The 20,640-nt window shown below is 32.6% G+C and overlaps 1 protein-coding gene across 1 annotated transcript; it reads left to right on the top strand.

The window, feature by feature from the left end:
* Positions 1–222: 222 nt before the first annotated feature.
* LOC124357423 (AN1-type zinc finger protein 2A-like) lies at positions 223–19,589 on the top strand. The gene is given in 8 exon segments (XM_046809221.1): positions 223–696; positions 9,959–10,003; positions 13,439–13,538; positions 13,540–13,623; positions 13,918–14,013; positions 14,016–14,074; positions 16,424–16,493; positions 17,243–19,589. Coding segments are annotated over 8 exon segments (708 nt in total). The 5' UTR covers positions 223–643; the 3' UTR covers positions 17,444–19,589.
* Positions 19,590–20,640: the final 1,051 nt, after the last annotated feature.

Genomic DNA, 20,640 nt, shown 5'->3' with positions numbered 1-20,640 from the left:
ATTCATGGACAAGCGTTAAAAAGAAAATACTTAAAAATACTGAGTACTGACTGATAGTTTCTCACTCTATGAACTTCACTAAAATCGTGTAAAATAAGATGATTTTTTCCCAAAAGTGGGGCGAAATATAAAGTGGATATAAACACATGTTTAGCAATGGTCATCTTTGTTCCAACGATGGCTTAGATTATACAAATATACAGCTGTTTATGTGAAGATGAGGAATGAGGAATTCAGGTTAAGATGACTTAGATGAGATGATTGAGCTTGAGCATCGAAATCGTTTGAAGGTTATGTTATTACTTGAACGTTACTTTGTGGATTTTATGGTTAATACGCAAAATTGATGTGATGCTGTACAACATTAAACATGATTATACCTTTCATGTGTCTCGCGTAAAGCTTTGATACTCTTGCATGGCCAAGAAGGTTCTAGAGATTGATTCGTTCTTTCAGAATTGGCAAGTCCATTTAGTAACTTGCATTGACCTAGCCTATATATAAGCGTGACCCACCAAACCTTTTCATTGCCAACTAGTAAGGGGCATTTCCTTGTGTGTTGAAGTTGTGTCGTCATTCAACACAATAGTAGTGTAAAACGCAATAATATTGAATACTTGCTTATATTTTTAAAATCAGTGAAATGGAGTTTCCTCATTTAGGTAAACAGTGTGCAGAATCAGCTTGTCAGAAATTAAATTAGGTAAGTTATAAAAAACAGCAGAGACTACTCTGAAATAGATATTTAGGTTTTTAATCAGTGTTATAAGTTTGTTGTATTTCTAAAATTCATAAAACAGGCCCATTTTATCTAGACTTCTTACCTATATAGCCAATAAATACCTAAACTGAGGTAATAATTTTCTCTTGTTGGGAACCACAGAATCAGAAAATTATAATTCATAAATATGACATAGAAACGGGAGGAGTTCAGAAAGCAACCTCATTATCACCAAACACAAACAATAATTAATTGTAAGTCACCCAATCTTTGATAGAACCTTTTAACCCTGTTAGGGGTAGGGTATAACAGATAAGCGGAACCCGGTTATTTTATATCGAAGAATGTAATCATCGATACCTAATATTCGCCATCTCAAATCCTAAGACTATAAATTGATATAAAAGTATCGGTATCAGTTTACAAAATCGTGACCATGGAAAGGTATGTTAATTTTTTTTCCCTGAAAACTACAATTTTTCCTGAAAACAATAGTGGAAGAAAAAATTCGTCGGCAACGAAAATCAAAGGAGTTACGATTTTTTTGAAATCCTCTGAAAACTCTGTTTTTGACAGTACCTCTGGCAATTTTACTGAAATGATGACGTTAATCCTGTCAACGATGCCTGCCCGCTGCGCAGTGCTGCGCACTGCTTGCTCTTTTAGAAAAAAAAAACAATTAACTCGAGCTTGCAAAAGTCGAAATTCCCAAGATCACGTGATGCCCCTGATCCTTAACACTCCAAGTGTTGTTTCGACAAAATTTTGTCGGTTATTTTCCATTCTTAATGCAATAATGGCCGAAAGGCATCAATATAATACAATTGATATACTTTCCCCCCAGTTTATATGCACCTGTGATAATAATACTTGGCTATAAATGCCCCAACCCATGAAAAAAAAAGTCCCATTTTTCATGGTCACGGTATTGTAAATAAATACCAAAGTATCTATAGTCCTCAATAGCAATCATATGTTTTAAATTAAAATATGAATTTAATATTTATAGTGATCAAACAAATTATTATAACCAAAGTTAGGAAAACTGAAGACAACCATATTTGCTCCTTTCACAGTTACAGTTGTTTCTTTCCCACAAATTTCACCATAATGGGTTTTTTGGTACGAAGTCCAACATGTTGAAGCCACGAAACACATATTGTCTTATCTTTCAAAGCAACGTTGTGTAGTTTTCTAAAAATTGACTGCCATTTTTAATAATCAAATGTTACTTATCTAGAATTGAAATATTACCTTTACGTGTATTATTTGAAAGTGTTTACAGCTGTTGATATAGATTATTTAAGTTAATGGTTCCAAAATAATTAATCCGTATTTGGAAATTTTTTTAGTAAATATTTTATATCATAAAGCATTATGCAGCAAGTGAATGGATTAAAGAGTAAATTACTATTACTATCTAAAACAAAATTTTTTATAAAAGCAACTTCATTAACTGGCAACAGGATTTAAATTGACCGTACCAGTAAGATTAAACGCCGGGGCGACAAATCACGAATTTGACGTTACCAACGTATTCTGCTCACCCTCCTGAACAAAAAATATATATAGTACTATGGGGTGCAAATGACAAATAACATGATTTTAGGGGGTATATTGATAAGTGGTTAAGTTCCTAATGTTTTAATGTTCAGTTTATGTGCTGTGTCTGGATAATCTGTTTACTTGAATATTATCTGCGGCCGGGACTGATAGCAGCCGGATAACGTACCTGTTATCTGAGTTCTTCCGGGGCATGGGTCAGTTCTACACAAGATATCGTGTTCAGTAGGTCGGATTTGAGTGAGTGCGTTTACAATGATGAATCAACCATCCACTAGTTCAAACCAACCCTAGTGAATTGTGTGTGTCGGAGTGTTTCGTAGGGCACGTAAAGAGTTTACGTTTTAACCGAAATGAAAATTATATCTTTTTTAATTGAATATGGAATTTTTAAAAATGAGTGTTATGTGTTCGTCGTGCGGTCGAGTGGTGTTTTTAAACCGGGAGACTTTGTCGTTTCGTTGTGATAGACTACTTTTTTGTTGCTGCTGCTCAGCTGTATCCGCCAAACACACTAATGGTATGTGTTCTCTGATCCAGCTATATATTTGAGTTTTTCATGATTTATTTAGTTTTTTAACTTTACATAATTGCCTTTGCATTACATTTCAATTTATATTTTTGATCAGCCCCTCTAGTATTTTATATTTTACTGATAAGTACTATCTCGAGGGGATGTTTTTCTTTTATTGACATCAGCGCGGGCTTCGGCAGCACCTTGGTGCTGCCGAAGCCCGCGCTGATGGCCGGAGGCACTCGTAATTAATTTTTTTCTCGAAATTAAGAAAAAACATTATTTATTTTGATACAAATTCTGCTCATTTCTGTATTATTTTTCATTTACGTTTGCAAAGATGGCGGCGCAGACCGATGACGTCATCACGAGGTTCAATCATTGGCCACAAAAGGTCACGTGACGCTAGACGTGGATGTAGAACATGGAGATATTACTGAAAAGTTATTTAATTTTTCATTTTTTTTCTTGAACTTTGTTATTTTCTCATTTCCACCCCATCCAAACCTATGATACTTTTTTTGTTCTATATGACGATTCCAATAAGTTTTTAACGCAAAACTCGTATTTTTTCCGCCCCGGCCGTTAATATGATAATTACCAAATTGACCCATGATCCCTCTGATCCAGCAATGCAGGACTGAACCATCACGGGTAGAAGGAGAAGGCAGTGTTAACAGCAGTGTGAAACTGGCCATAGATTCCATCCATAAAAAGAACTAATCCGCTCACTTGAATCCTAACCTGGTTCATGAACTATTCCTGACCAAGTTCCTGAACTACAAACTAACCTAGTTCCTGAACCAGTTCAACCAGTTTTTAGGATTAAATTTATATTATTAAATAACTTAAATTTTATAATTTACAAAACAAAAAGAACAAATACAAAAATATCTATAGATTTATACTTAATACATTACTTTGAATACATGGTCTATTGTAAGACACTGAAAGACAAAATCTATGGATAGAAGTACCATCAAAAACGTACGAGCTAATTTTGATAAAACATTCTAAATACATTCAGTACTTGGACTACTGTAACTGCAATACAGACTTCATTCTTAGGCCGCTCCTTTTTCGGAGATATAGACTTTACGTGTCACATTCTAGAAAAACATACACAGCCGTACCTCAAAAACGTACAAGCCAATTTTGATAAAAACTTTCTGTACACATTCACTACATGGTCTACTATACTAAAAATATAAGCCTCATTCTTAGGCCGCGCCTATTTCCGGAGCCACATTAAACTTCATAGGCCAAGTGCTGACAAAAACCAATCTATGGATGGTTTATATCTCAAAAACGTACGAGCCAATTTTGATAAAACTTTCTGTACACATTCACTACATGGTCTACTATACTAAAAATACAAGCCTCATTCTTAGGCCGCGTCTATTATCGGAGCCCCACCTATTTTACAATCTATGTGCTGTGAAAGACCAATCTATGGATGGCCATACCTCAAAAACGTACGAGCCGATGTTGATAACACTTTCTATACATTTAAATACTATTCACTTACTTCCACTTTAAACAAGTTTGAATGGGAGATTGTTATTAAGTATACTTACATTCATTTGAAGTAAACTGTAAGATAAAAAAATCCTTCTAGGTGAACATTTTTTACACTACACTAAACAACTAATAACTGTTCGATACGTTGTCTTCTCTCAGTGTTAATTATAATATATTGCACGTGCAGAATAAATAGAATTATTATACCTATGTCAGGGACAGTTCACTGATACATGGAGCTGCCGAACCACTAGCGCGGTGAGACGGTATTTCAGTAATCAGTACTTTGTAACGGTTACTTTTCTCCAGTATCTGTAAACGGTTATTGAGAACCAAAAATACTGATGGCAAATACTTTTTATCTAGTACTCCTGTATGGTTACAAGGTTACAAATATTTTAAATATTACAATAATAATTAATTACCTATACTTATACATTTTTTGCATAATTGAGTTGTACTTTTGAATACTATTAATTACATCAAAGCATTTACAAAACTGTGTTTATTAGGGAATATAGCTCAGTATTTTAAGCGTTACAAATACTGATTTAAAGTCTTCTAGTTTTTAAAAAACGTTACATATATGAAATACTGATTTAGAATTCTAGTATTTAAAACGTGTACAGTAAGGGAAATACCGGTTTCAGTATCCAGTATTTGTACTCAGTATCGCCGAGTAAACGGTACCAGAGGTAACGGTTTACATGTATGCACTGATTTAGCCCATCTCTACGAACTACCAATGCAGTACAAGTATTTCAAAATCAAAAGTGTAGATAAGAATGATTAATAAGTTTACTAACCCGACACTTAAAGCAGTCATGTAAACCATTTTTCATAAATAACAATGTTTTGACTCTCACATCTCTGTACATTTTTGAAGTTTTAAGTTTTGAAAATCTTATAGTGAACGGTCCGTGATGTTTTGTACCCGCATATTGACCACATCCAACGTCACTAGACGGGATAATAACTATTTGTTACCTAGCAACTACGCACGGGATTCTTCCAGTTCTCACATGATTTAAACGAGACTATTTTTGGCAACAGTCAATGACATATTAAATTTTAGTACAAGACTAATCATTGCAAGGCTGGATTGAAGCTAATAACTGTTGTTCAATACACTTGCACCTGAAATATACTGTTTAAACTTCATATAAGCATATAAGGTTTAGTTTCTTGCAATAGCACTAGTACTACAATTATTAACCGAGAACCTCTCTCCATGAATTAATAACTAATACAGCCAAATGTAAGGGCTTGCAATTGTAAGTCTCAGTATAGTATTCTGTCTTTGATAATGTATCTATTATCTATGAGAAAAATAAAATCTGAAACATGGTTGTGTGTTCCAACCATCTAGGAAGGAAACCGCATTAAATGTATTACAAAAAACTGTGTCATGACTAAACTGTCAATAACAATGTTCTAAGTTTTAAATTTAATTATACAAAACATGTAATTACTGTAAGATTAAAACTCTGAACCAAAGATATATATAGTAGGGTATTCTATGATTTTAACATGTCCTACCACAAAATGCATCTCCAGTGGATGCTAGCTAGGTATATTTACTAAAATGTCAAAGGCTGTGTGTATTGCGTGAAGTCATTGGTGGTTATAAGGGAGCGTTGATTTAAAAACACTTTAAAATTAGTTTTAAATAGCCTATTCAATGTCTATTACATAAAAGGATATTCTAAAATTAATGTTTGTAAAAACTAGATCACAGCATTTGAACTAGGAACTGTAATTTATAAAAATCACAGGCCATTCTTATTATTGAAAGCTCATTCTACATAACAGTTTGTGTATATTTGTATTGTTGCTGTCCTATGCTTAAGAAATATTTTATCTAAAAAATAATATCAACATATGTAAAATACTAAATTAGTCACATGTTTCATATTAATAGAAATGGTTACATTAATTACAAAAATTTATTAAATTGAGTAACGAAATTAAAAAATAATGGATATACTTAAATGTTAAACCTTTGTAATAATAATATTATAAATAATAACATTGCACACATAAAGAATTAATACATATAATCGACGTGAGAGTGTTGAAGCTGTAATATTTACATTTTACTGTATAAATGTGTACAATTTAGAGAGATACCAATTCATAAAGATATTGGTGATTTTAAGTGATCAAATGTATAATTGTTACAATTGAGCATTATTAAATTAGAGAAAAGAAATGAGTTTGAACATTAAGATATATAAAATAAATATAAATATAGGCTATAATAAAACTAAATGTAGAAAACTGTAGTAAAATTCTGAACAGGATCTAAACATTTGGTATAAAATGGAGGTTCTTCTTGTTTTCTCTCCTAAATTACAATAATAATCCTATTACCCATTTTTTTTAACTAGCTGTACTAAAATGACATTCAGTTTTATATCGTGTAAGAACATTGTTAAACCTCATTACAATTATATACTCTTAATAATTTTAGTCACATAATTAAGGGTGTTTGTAATTGTTCTTACAATCAGATGACAATGATCTTTAAAATTTGATTTACAGGTAAAAAGTGTTTGGATACTTATTAATTTTGGAATTAAAAAGCTATTAGACAGTCAATGAAAACAAAAACTAAAAAAAACAACGTTTTTATTATTTGAAAAATGTCAGGTCATTCGTGTGTCTATTTGGAGACAATTTGGCGATAGGAAGTATCGAGTATTTTTTCGATTAATTGTGGAAGAAGGAACTTACAATGAAGTTTATTTTGGTCCTTGATAAGGAAAAACTCGTCTAAAAATAATGGGCTGCGATGAAAATCTGTTGGATAGTTATTTTACCCAAACAGCTTTTTTTCCCAAATGCTTACAAATATGCCAAAGACAAACTGGCACTTTAATGCATATGCCTTGGGAAAATACCTGTGACACTCAAAGGGTTAATAAAGACTTTTATGCTTTATTGACAATATGCCTGTTCCCGTCCGCAAGATGAAGACGTAATGTTTTTTCATATTGTTGGCGGTTTCCAGGCTTGGTTACAGTTAAAAATCCAGGTTAGAGATGAGGAATACCATTATTTGTCAATAATCTATTACCAAAATAACGTGGTTACTTGGGATTAAGTCCAGTAAACTATTACCGTACTGACAAGTTACCAGCTGACCTACTCTCAGTATTGTTTTATTTTAATAAACCCATCGGGTTTGTTTTATTTAATTTTGTTATAGCATCGGCTTTTACTCACTAACCAGATTACTAGCCTAATGCCAGAAAGATGTAATGAGAACGCCAAAGCATTCCGCTCTCCCGTTACTAAAATAACAGGGTGTTAATGGTAACGTTATTCTGGTAACAGATAACTACTGAATAAAGTTGTTACCGACACTAATACGTTACATATTACCCATCTCCAATCCAGGTCTCCTTCCGTTCTTTCGAATAAAAAGCTCAACCAGCATAGTCATCATTACTGCAGATATAACGGTTAATGCACGCGATCTTCTGTAAAGTGGCTACAATATGTATGCGAGGATTAACCGTGATAGGCTCTAACATTTCCACGTGAGTTGATTTTGATAGATTTGATTTTTGTAGCACATAACCTGTACAACCGATTCCATCCAAAGATTGGTTATTGTCAGCACATAGACTGTAAAATAGGTGTGGCTCCGAAAACAGGCGCGGCCTAAGAATGAGGCTTGTATTTTAGTATAGTAAGACCATGTTGAATGTGTATAGAAAGTTTTATCAAAATTGGCTTGTACGCGTTTTTTGAGGTGTCGTATGGGCCATCCATAGATTTGGTTTTTGTTAGCACTTGGCCTGTAAAAATCGATGTGGTTCCGAAAATAGGCGCGGCCTAAGAATGAGGCTTGTATTTTAGTATAGTAGACCATGTAGTGAATGTGGTACAGAAAGTTTTATCAAAATTGGCTGGTACGTTTTTGAGGCATGGCCATCCATAGATTGGTTTTTTGTCAGCGCTTGGCCTGTAAAATCAATGTGGTTCCGAAAATAGCCGCGGCCTAAGAATGAGGCTTGTATTTTAGTATAGTAGACCATGTAGTGAATGTGTACAGAAAGTTTTATCAAAATTGACTTGTACGTTTTTTTAGGTATGGGCCATCCATAGGTTGGTTTTTGACAGCACATACAGTAGACTGTAAAATAGGTGTGGCTCCGAAAATAGGCTCGGCCTAAGAATGAGCCTTGTATTTTAGCATAGTAGACCGTGTAGTGAATGTGTACAGAAAGTTTTATCAAAATTGGCTCGTAACGTTTTTGAGGTATGGCCATCCATAGATTGGTTTTATTGCCAGCGCTTGGCCTGTAAAATCAATGTGGTTTCCGAAAATAGCCGCGGCCTAAGAATGAGGCTTGTATTTTAGTATAGTAGACCATGTAGTGAATGTGTACAGAAAGTTTTATCAAAATTGACTTGTACGTTTTTTAGGTAATGGCCATCCATAGGTTGGTTTTTGGACAGCACATAGACTGTAAAATAGGTGTGGCTCTGAAAATAGGCGCGGCCTATGAATGAGGCTTGTATTTTAGTATAGTAGACCATGTAGTGAATGTGTATAGAAAGCTTTATCAAAATTGGCTCGTACGTTTTTAAGGTATGGGACCTTTTATAGGGTTTCTCAAAACTTGCCTTTTAATTGAGTATAGTCTTGAAAATTGCCGCTATAAAAGGAGATTATTATCATAAAAGTAGTGTTTGTTCATTTAAAATCTTTATTTATAGTATTTATCTTCACGTTATTAATTAAATATATATTTTGTATGGTTTGAGTTGATGAACTAGGTTAGGATTCATGTAGGAACTAGTTCCTGGTACTCGTTCTTTTTATGGATGGAATCTATGGCCAGTTTCACGTCGGCAGTGTTAACCAGTCTGCTGACTGTCCTATACACTATCTGACTTGTTTCATCATCCTTGGTCGGATGGTGGGACAGGTTTGGGTTTGGGTTTGATAGTGTGTGGTGATAAAACGAACCTCACAACACAGAGTTAGCCTAACCTCTGGTATATTACCTTCGCTGTAAACAGTGCAAAATGCATACATACCGTGTTAAGAGCTTTGTGCGCCAGACCAAGTTCGATAATCCATAGAGCATAGTGCATTTTGTGTTCTAATTTCAGGCTAACCTGGTACGGTTTTTGTCGGTCGGAGTTGGATAGTGTATGGAGGGCTATACACTAACCAAGGTCTCAACACTATCTGACAAGTTCTGATTTTGTTTAGTCAATGATTTTTTAACTGTCAATAATTTGTTAGATTTATTAAAGTAATATACTAAAATACATTTGGAAGATAATAGCAATGCAATAATATAAAATCTATACTGTTAAAAATGTAAAAAACAGAGGCTACATTCTGTAAATTTTTTAAATTTATCACATTAGTGTACATACATTACTATTAAATAAAATAATTATTAAAATGATTACAACCCCACTTATTGTCCGACATTTTTGGTAAACCGGTGGTACATTGGATGTATATCTGTCAAACTACTAAGAGAGTTACTGTATTAAAATATTATTTTGTCAGATTACATTCTACATTTTAAATACTTTATTTCTTTTAGACAAATGTAATTACTATGCTTTGAGGAAGATTTAAACTCAATTAGCCTATTGTATGTTTCAGATTTTCTTCCTGTAAAATGTGATGCATGTGAGAAAATATTTTGGTAAGTCTGAGTTGTTACTCATAAGAATCATGATTACCTTAGCCAATTTAATTACCAACACATTAGGGTCCTAGCAATTTACAGTATCACTTGAACAAAAACGTTTGAAACTCTTAACTCATACTTTGGGATTATACCGACCACACCCAGACATGAATTGTTATTTGGTATTTTGCTTCTACTGATTACTAGATTAGCGTAGAACAATATTTCGTCAATATAAAACAGGAATTGTCTTATCGCAAACCCCTCCCCATCGTCAGACAGAGGTCAAAGGTCGGTCTCGCCGCCCGTTCAGCTGGTGCGTCGCTTTGTTGTACTTCCGTGTTTTACCTCTACATTTCTCCAAACACAAAAATTCAACAAAAACAAACATTACCAAACTAAAACTAAACTCTTTATTGAAAAAAAACACTCAAAACTTGTTTTTATTCTTGATCACACTCCGCCACCCGAAAATTCTTCGAGTGCCTCCAGCCGAAGGTGCTGCCGAAGCCCGCGCTGATTTCAACGAAAGAAAAATATCCCTCGAGATAGTAGGCCTACCTATATCAGTAAAATATCAAATTCTAGAGGGTCTGATCAGAAATATAAATTGAATTGTAATGGAAAGGCAATTAATGTACCGTGCAAATCATGTGATGCCGCGCGGCCTGCCGTAATCGGGATTCTCGAGAAATATAAGATAACAGCGACAACAATACCTGGAAATGCTTGTAAGTTTGTAATTAAAGAGTTGTTTTTTTCGTTCTATCATGTTTTGTTTCTATAAATTTATATTTTTTGTGTTCTTCATACTGGTGTGGTCGGTATAATCCCAAAGTACCCATTAACTTAATTGTTGTTCATCAACGTGATGTCAAATTAAAAAAAAATTTAATTAGAGTAACTTAATAATTATAATGATACAATCAATAAAAACATTGTATTTATAAAAAATTTATAAGAAGTGTTGGAGAACAAGAAGGTGAAGGAGAGAACCAATATAAGGAGTCATATTGAAACGTTAAAGGAGGTCATTATTTAAATGTTTTTGTTAAACTATACATATATTCCTTTGAGAAGTCTTTAAATATCTGTGTAGCAGGAACTCCACTTTTCTGAAGAAACATTTTAGTACACTACACTGACAGTCAGATGCCGAAGTTAAGCGTCCAAGTGGCAAGGTTAGAAATTTCTGAGAGAATAAACAAAGTTTTTGTAAAGTTGCAAGGTTTAACGATCAAACGTAAACTGGACAGTTGGTGAGTTTTTTGTCCATCCTTAGTTTTTATGGAGAACCTTAGTGTATTTTGAGTGGTCACCAGCAATGCTAAAGTATTATGCTAATTGTATGCAAAATACTTACTAACACAGATCGTGTCTAATACTCAAGATGTCAAAGGTAAATGTAACATAATAATACATCCTGGTTAAAGAAGACAGCCTGGCTTTCTTCTTCCGATTTATTGACAGTATGTCAAGGGAGTTACAATTACGTTGCTCTTGCAAAATACAGTAGAGTCCCGTTAATCCGACCTAATTGGGATCGAGCCCTATTCGGATTATGTGATTGTTCGGATTAGCCAGAATTACAGAAAAATACACGGTTTTAAATTTGAGAATGGGTCTATTTTGTTATAGAATTATCAACATTGTTTATTAAAATATGTTTTCTGACTGTTGCATTGTATTTCTTGACAAATAAACGTGTTTTGCGAATACTAAGCACATTTACCGTATTTAGTGTGAGAGTTCTATTGTTAAGCAATGTGAGCGTACTGGATATTGTACGGGTCCCACGCGTTCAATAGTTGCACGAAACTACGCGTCATCCAATAGACTCCCTTCAATGCGACAGAAGACAATAACTGAATTTATGTCTTTTAACAATTAATATTGTACTCAATAATAATATCAGTACTGTACGTCCAATGTTCGTTTGATTTCCACTTCTTAATACAGTAATTTAACTCATACTTAACCTATAAGTTTTCAATTTGGTACTGTATTTAACTTCATTATTTATGTACTGTACCGTACACAATTTGTCTTAATAAAATACTGTATGTCTATTTAATTAAAGTTTTCTTTGTTTATGTACGAAATGATGCACCCATTTTCATTTTTTATGTAATTAGTTCCTATAACTGTTCATTATCGTTATAAATAATTCCTCCTGGACCTGTTCGGGTTAACCGACGTTCGGATTACACGTGTTCGGATTAGCGGGACTCCACTATATGCCACTTTCTTCCAAGCAAATGTAAAAGCAGTTGAAAAATGTGCATGGTGGTTATATACCAAAACTATTAATGTGGATAGATATCAATAACATCCAAAAGTAAAGTAGCTGTGAAGGCAATTTGTGATTGCACTTATGAGCCATGGCTTGTGAAGCAGAGTAGCCTATGAAACTGAATAGAAGGAACAAACTGCATTTTGGATGGGAGTCTGGTCATGGGAGGTTTCATTGGGATGTTAGGGGCTTGTCAGTGATACATGCATCAGGTACCAATGAGACAACTTTGTTTTACTTATCACCTACCTTAATTGACATAGCATGAACTTCAAAATAAACTTGTTTAAAGTTCATAGCACATTGTGCTGACTCATTGATATCTTGCTGTTAATTTCATTTGAAAGTATAAACAGGGAGGTATATTTAATTATGTTAAAATATTCTACTTTTTAAATAGTTATGTTAAATATTGCTATAAGAATGGCAATTTTTACACTTTCTATAATGCGGCAAACAGCTGTTTAGATAGTAATAAATTATATATATAGACTAAAAATTACATTTGTTGTATTCTTACATGTTGTTCAAATGTACCCCACCAAGAGTACAGTTTCAGCTCTAAGAAAAAATGTTTTTTAAACCATCTAAGTTTCAAAAGAATCAAATATACATTTATTTGTTTAAATATAAAAACTTGTAATAAGGAGTTTCTTGTTTGTTTTATTTTCATACAGTGTTCAAATTGTTTACTTAAAAAAGTTATTAACACAACGAAATATTTTACAAATAATTATGGTTTTCTTTCAAACTGTTCTTGATCTATATATGAATAGGATATATATGAAACAATAAGAAAAGAACAAAAGAAAAAGTACAAAAAAAATCTGATTAGGAAATATCTGACAGGAAGGTTTTGATACAAAACATTTGGTGGATGTTGTATATATTGGTAGGTTTAACAATATAACAGAATCCATGCTATCTCTACGTTTTATAATTTACCACCTTCTGAAATATTGTGTAGGTAATAGTTTAAAGGCTTGAACAAAGGTTGAATAAATATACATCTGTAGAAATATATGAAGTTGTTATTGTGCACGTGTGGCCGATATTTCCAGATCGGTTGTTATTCTATTTTTTCCTTTGTTCTTTTTCTCATTATTTCATCTTGTTGGGAAGAATGGGAACAACTTTCTTATAATGTTTGAATGTAGTCACGAACACATGAGTTATATGGGGCACAACTGTGCCTCTGCCTACAAGAAGGATGTGCAGGTTCCTGTCTGTCCCCTCTGCAATAAGCCAATCCCAGTTTCGTCGTGGAGAGCCTCCAGACATTGCTGTGGGGGCCCACATTGACACAGATTGCCAGTCCGACCCAGCCAAGAACAAACGGAAGGTCAGTGAGATGTTTAATAATGTATAATTTCTGTACTTTCAGCAGTAATGTATTACATTTATAAATATTTTCAAAAAAGTTTCTTCTCCCATGTTTCCCTTACATAAAGAAATTACATAAGGATAAAGTTACTAGAAAATCCCAAAAAGGAAACAAAATTTAAGTGTCCAAAAGTGGAGGAACAAATGTCTTATGTAATGGATAATTCAATAAAGTAGAAAATACTCGACATAAATTTTTGTATTAGAAGAAATAATCAAAGTATTACAAGCACTATGTTTTTAATTTTTTTAGGTGTTTACCAACAAATGTTCCATGAAAGGCTGCAAGGGGAAGGAAATAGTACGAGTAGTCTGTAATGAGTGTTCTCTCAACTTCTGCCTTCGCCATCTCGCCACACTGCCGACCACAAGTGTCAAGGAAGACAGGCAGCAACGCGAAATTTAGCTGCGTAAGTTGTGTAATACAGTTTAAAAATGTTATGGAATTAGGAAAAATAGATTATTTAAAATAGTTTAAAAACAATTTAATATGCTTTTAAATAATATCAATGAACTTGTGATGCAAGTCTTGACTTAAATGAAGATTATGTTTAATGCATGGCCCTAATTAACCAATCAACAACCTATATTTTATACAGAATATATTGATACAGTATACTACTTTGTACTTTTTTTTATTTCTGTACATTTTTTTACCATTTAAAAAAAAGATAGATATGTGTCATTCTTTTTCTTTAATATTGGTAAGAATTTGAAGGTGAAATCTGATTTGTTTATAATGGGATCAGATCAGTAGAGGTGGGTCGTTGCAGTTGAAACCATCTTATTACAAAGCATTTTTTATTTGTATTTTCATTGCTGTGCACTTGATTCTTCCTCAATTTTGCTAGTGCTGGAGATTTTATTTCTATTGAGCATTGTTTTAGCCTGTGATGTTATACATTTAAGGAGGCGCTCTTATTATTGGAAAAACTATTTTTGTAAAAGAAACACACAATTATCCGATAATCTAATTTTAATCCATGAGGTCTTTCAAAATGAAAGAGGCCATTGTCAGTTGTTTTTCATCATTCTTCAATATTCAGCTGTAGAGCAGAAGATTGTTTCCTCATAAAATTCCTTAAATCTAGTTCTTTTCTTGTGTCTTCCTTTGTCTATTATTTTAATTTGTCTATATAGTTCAGTGTTTTTACATTCTCCAAGACACAACCGTTTTGAATGCCATTAAAAGAATTGATGTACATTGAATTTTATATTTAGGTTTGTCAATAAAATAGTTGAAGTACTTGACCAAGGAATAGTATAGTTCACAGTTGGTACCAAAGGTGGCCTTTTTTGGGTTGAAATCGTATTTTACCAGAAAAACATGAAAATTTTTGTAAATTCGATCAAGAACCAGAAGACAAAATAGTATGAGATATGAACAATACTTTTCATTACACTGTCATAAATACCCAAGTATAAAAAAGATTGCGCAGTATTATGGTTGTCACAAATAAATTACCACATTGATGTTTACATAATTTTAACATTTGTATTGCTCACTAAATTAATTGAAATATGCTGATTTCACTGTTAAATTATTGCTATTGATATAAACAAAAGGCCACAAGTGCTAATGTTGTTACATGTAAACCAGAAAAATGTCACATTCAGTACTCACAACTAATATTGATAATACCTACTTTTGGTACAGTGGCAGATTTAGTTATATGTGTTGATCTTTTTGATTTATAAGGATTTTGTCGTAAATCTTGGATTTAAAATTGAATGCAAACTGGAAGCATCTGAACTACATTGCAAAAATAATCAGTAAACTTAGTTTGTTTTCGTTTGCTTTATGTAAGCCGTCCCACTTCATAAATACTTTTCCATTTTCATTACATTGTACTACAAGATGTTTTTATCTCATCAGGTATATGCTGTTTCTTTTTATTTGGAGCTTTAACAGCTCTAGGAAGCACGTCCAGAAAGTAAGTGTACTGGTACTCTTACAGCTGTAGGGAACACTTTTTCGACATGTTGGCAACATTGCTGCGTAGCCTGAATCCTCCCCTTCAAATTAAGAGCAAATACGAGGTTAGTGTTTTGAAAACTCTTGACACAGTAGCATCTCTCGCGAAAAATGTCGATCGTATCTCCCACCAAGTGCGAAATTCACGCCGTCATTCGCTACCTTGTTGTGAAGGGAAAAACTCGAGTTAGAACTTATAATGACGTGAAAACTGATTATGGTAATGGAGCTATGAATCGTTCGCTAGAGAAGCTACTGTGTCAAGAGTTTTCAACACACTAACCTCAGATTGGTCTTGTTTTGAAGGGGAGGATTCAGGCTACGCAGCAGTATTGCCAACATGTCAAAAATGTATTCCCTGCAGCTGTGAGAGTACAAATACACTTACTTTCTGGACGTGCCTCGTAGAATGCAGTATGTTCACTATCTTCAAATGAAATCATTATACCTGGTGTGATGGGAGTCTTGTAAAAACATCATTATTTCATAATGAAATCATGACCTGTTGTAGCACATAAATTATGTGTTTTAGTCTGTGTTTGTTAAAAAAACTCACATCCCTTTAACTGACTGAAGTGTAGTACAGCGTATTCATGTAGTCCTTGCTTTAGTATTCATGTACATCACTCATGTATATTCAAGAGCAACTATTTTTGTATGTGTTTCAGTAACTTAAAGTAAGTTATTTTGAAATCAGATGTACTATACAAACCCATAACCCATATATCTTATAATGCTTGGAATAAAAAGATAATGTTGTCATGTTAAGGTTTGTTTTTTACAGACAAGCAGCTACGGCTCGGCTTGCAGCGCCAACCCAGACTCCCGCAGTTACCTCCGTCCAAGGAAGTCTGGTGAGTAGCACGCTAAAGTACAGTAGACTACTTCTAGTATCAAATAGCTTTTATAAGAAAAACTAAGCCTAAGATACAAATCTTTTTATTGTATGAAATTAACTTTGCTCAAGTAATAAGTACTAAATGCTTACCTTGACACAATTATGTTACTTTTTTGCTTCATTGATTAACAAAGTATATACTATATTTACATTTCATAGCTAAATTTATTCAAAAAACTGTTACAAAGGCAATTTAAATATTTTTTTATTTCAGTTCCAAATGTACGATTCAAATAATATTTTTGACACAAATTGCCTCATCATAAATGTCATGACACTTCAGAACAAAAATTGTCAACCAACCTTTATGTAACAAACTTTGGGAGAAACAAGCAAATATGGCAAGTTAACGGAGGTGTCTCCTAGTTAAATATTGAAAAACCAGACCTCTGAGATCAAAAATATCTTTTTATCTAAAAAGTAAAAAGTTGCTCGAGATAAGATTGGTAACAAGTGTGCACCCAACATAAATTTGTATCAATAATTAATTACATGCATTACTTAAGTGTCATATATAACTTAAATCCTCATTTAAATAATATTTATATTAACATATATTTTATGCCTTACTAATTGTAAATAACTGTACTAAATTTTAAAATGGTTTAAAAAGTTGGACTTACAAATTTTAGAGAATAATTAATATAAATTTAATGATGGTTTCTAATATTTTAATAATTTTAACTGGTTTACATATAAATGTAGAGTGAAGATGAAGCACTGGCTCGAGCAATTCAACTGTCGATGATGGAAGAGAAACACACAAACAAGAGCACAACTCCCGAGGAACAGTTGGCAGCGGATGCAGCCCTAGCTCGGGCAATAGCAGAGAGTGAGCGTACAGCAAGACGACCCATCACAAGCAACACTCCTAGCAATAGCCGGTCTAACTGTGCTGTTTCATAAAACACTAAAAGCACACAATACTGTTATAGGCTACATCCTTACAGCCACTATGACACAACAACTTGGTATTTTTTACACTGCCAAATATTTAAAAACACTGTATTTAACAAAATAGATACTGTACATTAAGTTGTTTTAGGTTATTTGTTTTATTGGAAATATCTACTAGCTTTAACTTATTTATTTTAATTGTATTTCTGTGACTCCTACAATGCTAAAGCAGCATAAGCCATGTGGAAGAGAAGGTTGTGAATTAATATTTTCTGAACTTTAATATTTCTTTTATCACTTAGTTCCTGAATTCATTATTTCATTGTATATTTTAATGTGTAAAGCATAAAACCCAGTGCATAAAAAAGTAAATTAATATCGCATGCTTCTTGATTTCTATTTGAAACTCAGAATTCTTTAACTAAAACAAAAATTATGAAAATAAATAGCTTCAAAATGTACGTGAAGAGAAAGTATAAATTTTAATGTTACTAAATTTGTCAATTAATAGGGCCTCTCTGCCAAATGTATATAAGTAGAACTACTGTTTTCCATCATGTCTTGTATTGTCATCAGTTTTGTAATATTCTAATCAATGTGATTGGTTTGTACAGCATAAGAATACATTGGCAAGTGTGAGATTCGCATGCTTTGACTGGAAATAAAAGTTTGAAATAAATTTATGTAGGCCATATAAATGTAAATTTCAATCAATTATAACTAGACTACTTATGTAGTAGTTCTGTCCTCAATTAGCCTAGTGCAACCATTGTATTAAAATACTGTTAACTTCACCATCAAACACCAAAATAAATATATGCATTTTTGTTATTCATTAATGTCTTTGACTTCACAAGAGCATAAACTTCATATTCATATAAGGGTGGTGTGACAACAGCCAGTTATGTATGTACACCAATGCATAGGTAGCATGATGTTCTATTTTTGTTTTGTTTTGAGATATATGTTAATTTTGAATCCTCAGTTATTTCCTCTTGTGATATATTAAATTTAAATCTAATTCAAATTTGTTTGTTGCTAGTCAATACAAATAATACTATTGTGCATAACTACTGTTGTCGCTGCTAGAACATTTCAAAAACAGCAACATTATGACGATTGATGAAAGATCTTCTCATAGAACATAACATAATCAAATTTAGTACTTTTGAACATTAAAACTTTAATACAAAAACTGAAAATTGTATATACCGTAGCCATTTTGTGTTATAACAAATCCAGCTGTGTTCTATGTGCAGTCCTGAAACTGAATGTAATAAAGCTGCTCAAAGCTGCATAACAAGGAACATACATTTTGCATAATGTCTATTCATTGAATGTTTTTAGGAGCTCAAAAGAGAAATAATCATTATTCCAGTTCTTTCCTCATACCAGTTTTTTCAACACCCAACTGAGCATAAAGTGCCTTCGTGTTTTATTTTTCGACATATAGTAGTTATTTCATTTATATAATGATTTTTGTATGTTATTTATATTACGATAACATTTTATCTTTACTTATTTACAATTATATTAGTTATTTTAGTTTTTAATTAGAAAAAGGATAATGTGGTACAAAGATATTGCCTTTTACTACTAAAATACTATCATAAGAATGTAATTATATAACCAAAACATTCCTATTTAGGTAGAACATTTAAATGGTGGTATATTTGTAAATGTGATTTAATATTAATAAAACACAATGTTACAGTAATTCACTTTATTGAATAAGGGTTAATGATTTTTTAAATTATAAAATCTTTGTTAAAAGTGGAGCAGTGAGAGATTTCGAATGCTCATTAATTGTGTTTTATTTGACTGTGATGTGTTTACTTGTTTTATACAGTAATTTATTTGTTTTGTGTTGTGGCTACCTGTATTTATTTTAATGAATGTCTTTCCTATCAAGTCAATTATAATGAAATTATGTTCTTTGAAGGGTGCTTTAGTGTAAGAGGATTAGTGATATATATATATATATAACGTATTTTGAACTGTAGGATATTTTAATCCACTTAAACTTACGGGTCACTTTCAACAATGTTACCCTTCTTGTATTTTAACAATCACATTTAATTGCAAGAGCTTTAAATTCACTTCACATGCATGTTTTATTGTGTTGGGAGATTCAATAAATGTCTAAGTTGTTATATTGAAATTGTTTGATTGAGTTAATCCTGAATCTGGTAATTTAGCAATTTTTGATACTAGAATCATACGATTTAAACAACTAATTTATATTAACACATAAAAAGAACTATGAAGAAATTAGCAGTCTCAATCACTAAATTAAGCAAGGAGATATAAGAATTGTCCTAATAGGGAAAAAACCTTAAGTTCACTTGTGTTACAGCCCTCAAATCTAAGGTAATACTCCAATCACAATCTAGCCGACCTCCTTGTTTACATTATATCATATAGAATTAGTATTAACGCTTTGAGATCATATAAACTTGTAAATATTCAGAAATGTACGAGTATGTCAATGTTGTATTGATGTCAAAATATTATCATAAGTGCAGTATTTAACAGTGTTAGAAATCTTTATTCATTTTCTTCAAGCAAAGGATAGGTGTCAGATACTTATGATATGACATTTACTTAATTTTCATATCAAAAACTAAAATTAGTTCAATTACGTCATTTTTTCTCCAAGCTAGATGTATAGTCGTCTTTTTAAGGTCATGGAGTCACAATTTTACAATGGAGTCAAGTCAAGTACGTTGAATAGTTATGCTCTAATATGGGAAGGATTCTTAGAAAAGTTTAGTTTGATGGATTAGTAAGGAGAAGTCATTGCAATGTCGTGTGTGATGGACATGGATAGTTCTCATTCAAGGCAAGTTTCCTTGTGAAACAGCACTAGTGATGTAGATATATACCACTGTGAGAATGCTAAGAGTCTTAAAGGCTTCTTTAATGCTACCTTAGGTTGAAGGCCAGCCAAGGCTCACAGAGCACGCTTTTGTATAACAAGGACTTTTGAGATTATCAATTAAACAGCTTTCCTAGAGCATAATCCCATAAAAAATATGGGATTCCAAGAGAGCTTACAACTTGTATATTCTTCAACACAAAACTTGCAGAACTGAGTCTTTCAACATCACAGCTTGTAACTGTGAAGCTTTCATTTTTAAAATGTTCATCAAACATTACGCCTTTGTTACTTCAACCCTTCGTAGATCTGGAGGATAATTAATTTC

This window comes from Homalodisca vitripennis, chromosome 3, assembly GCF_021130785.1.
Source record: "Homalodisca vitripennis isolate AUS2020 chromosome 3, UT_GWSS_2.1, whole genome shotgun sequence".
NCBI lineage: Eukaryota > Metazoa > Arthropoda > Insecta > Hemiptera > Cicadellidae > Homalodisca > Homalodisca vitripennis.
The sequence above is the reverse complement of the archived record's forward strand: the minus strand, read 5'-3'. Positions and strand labels throughout refer to the sequence as shown.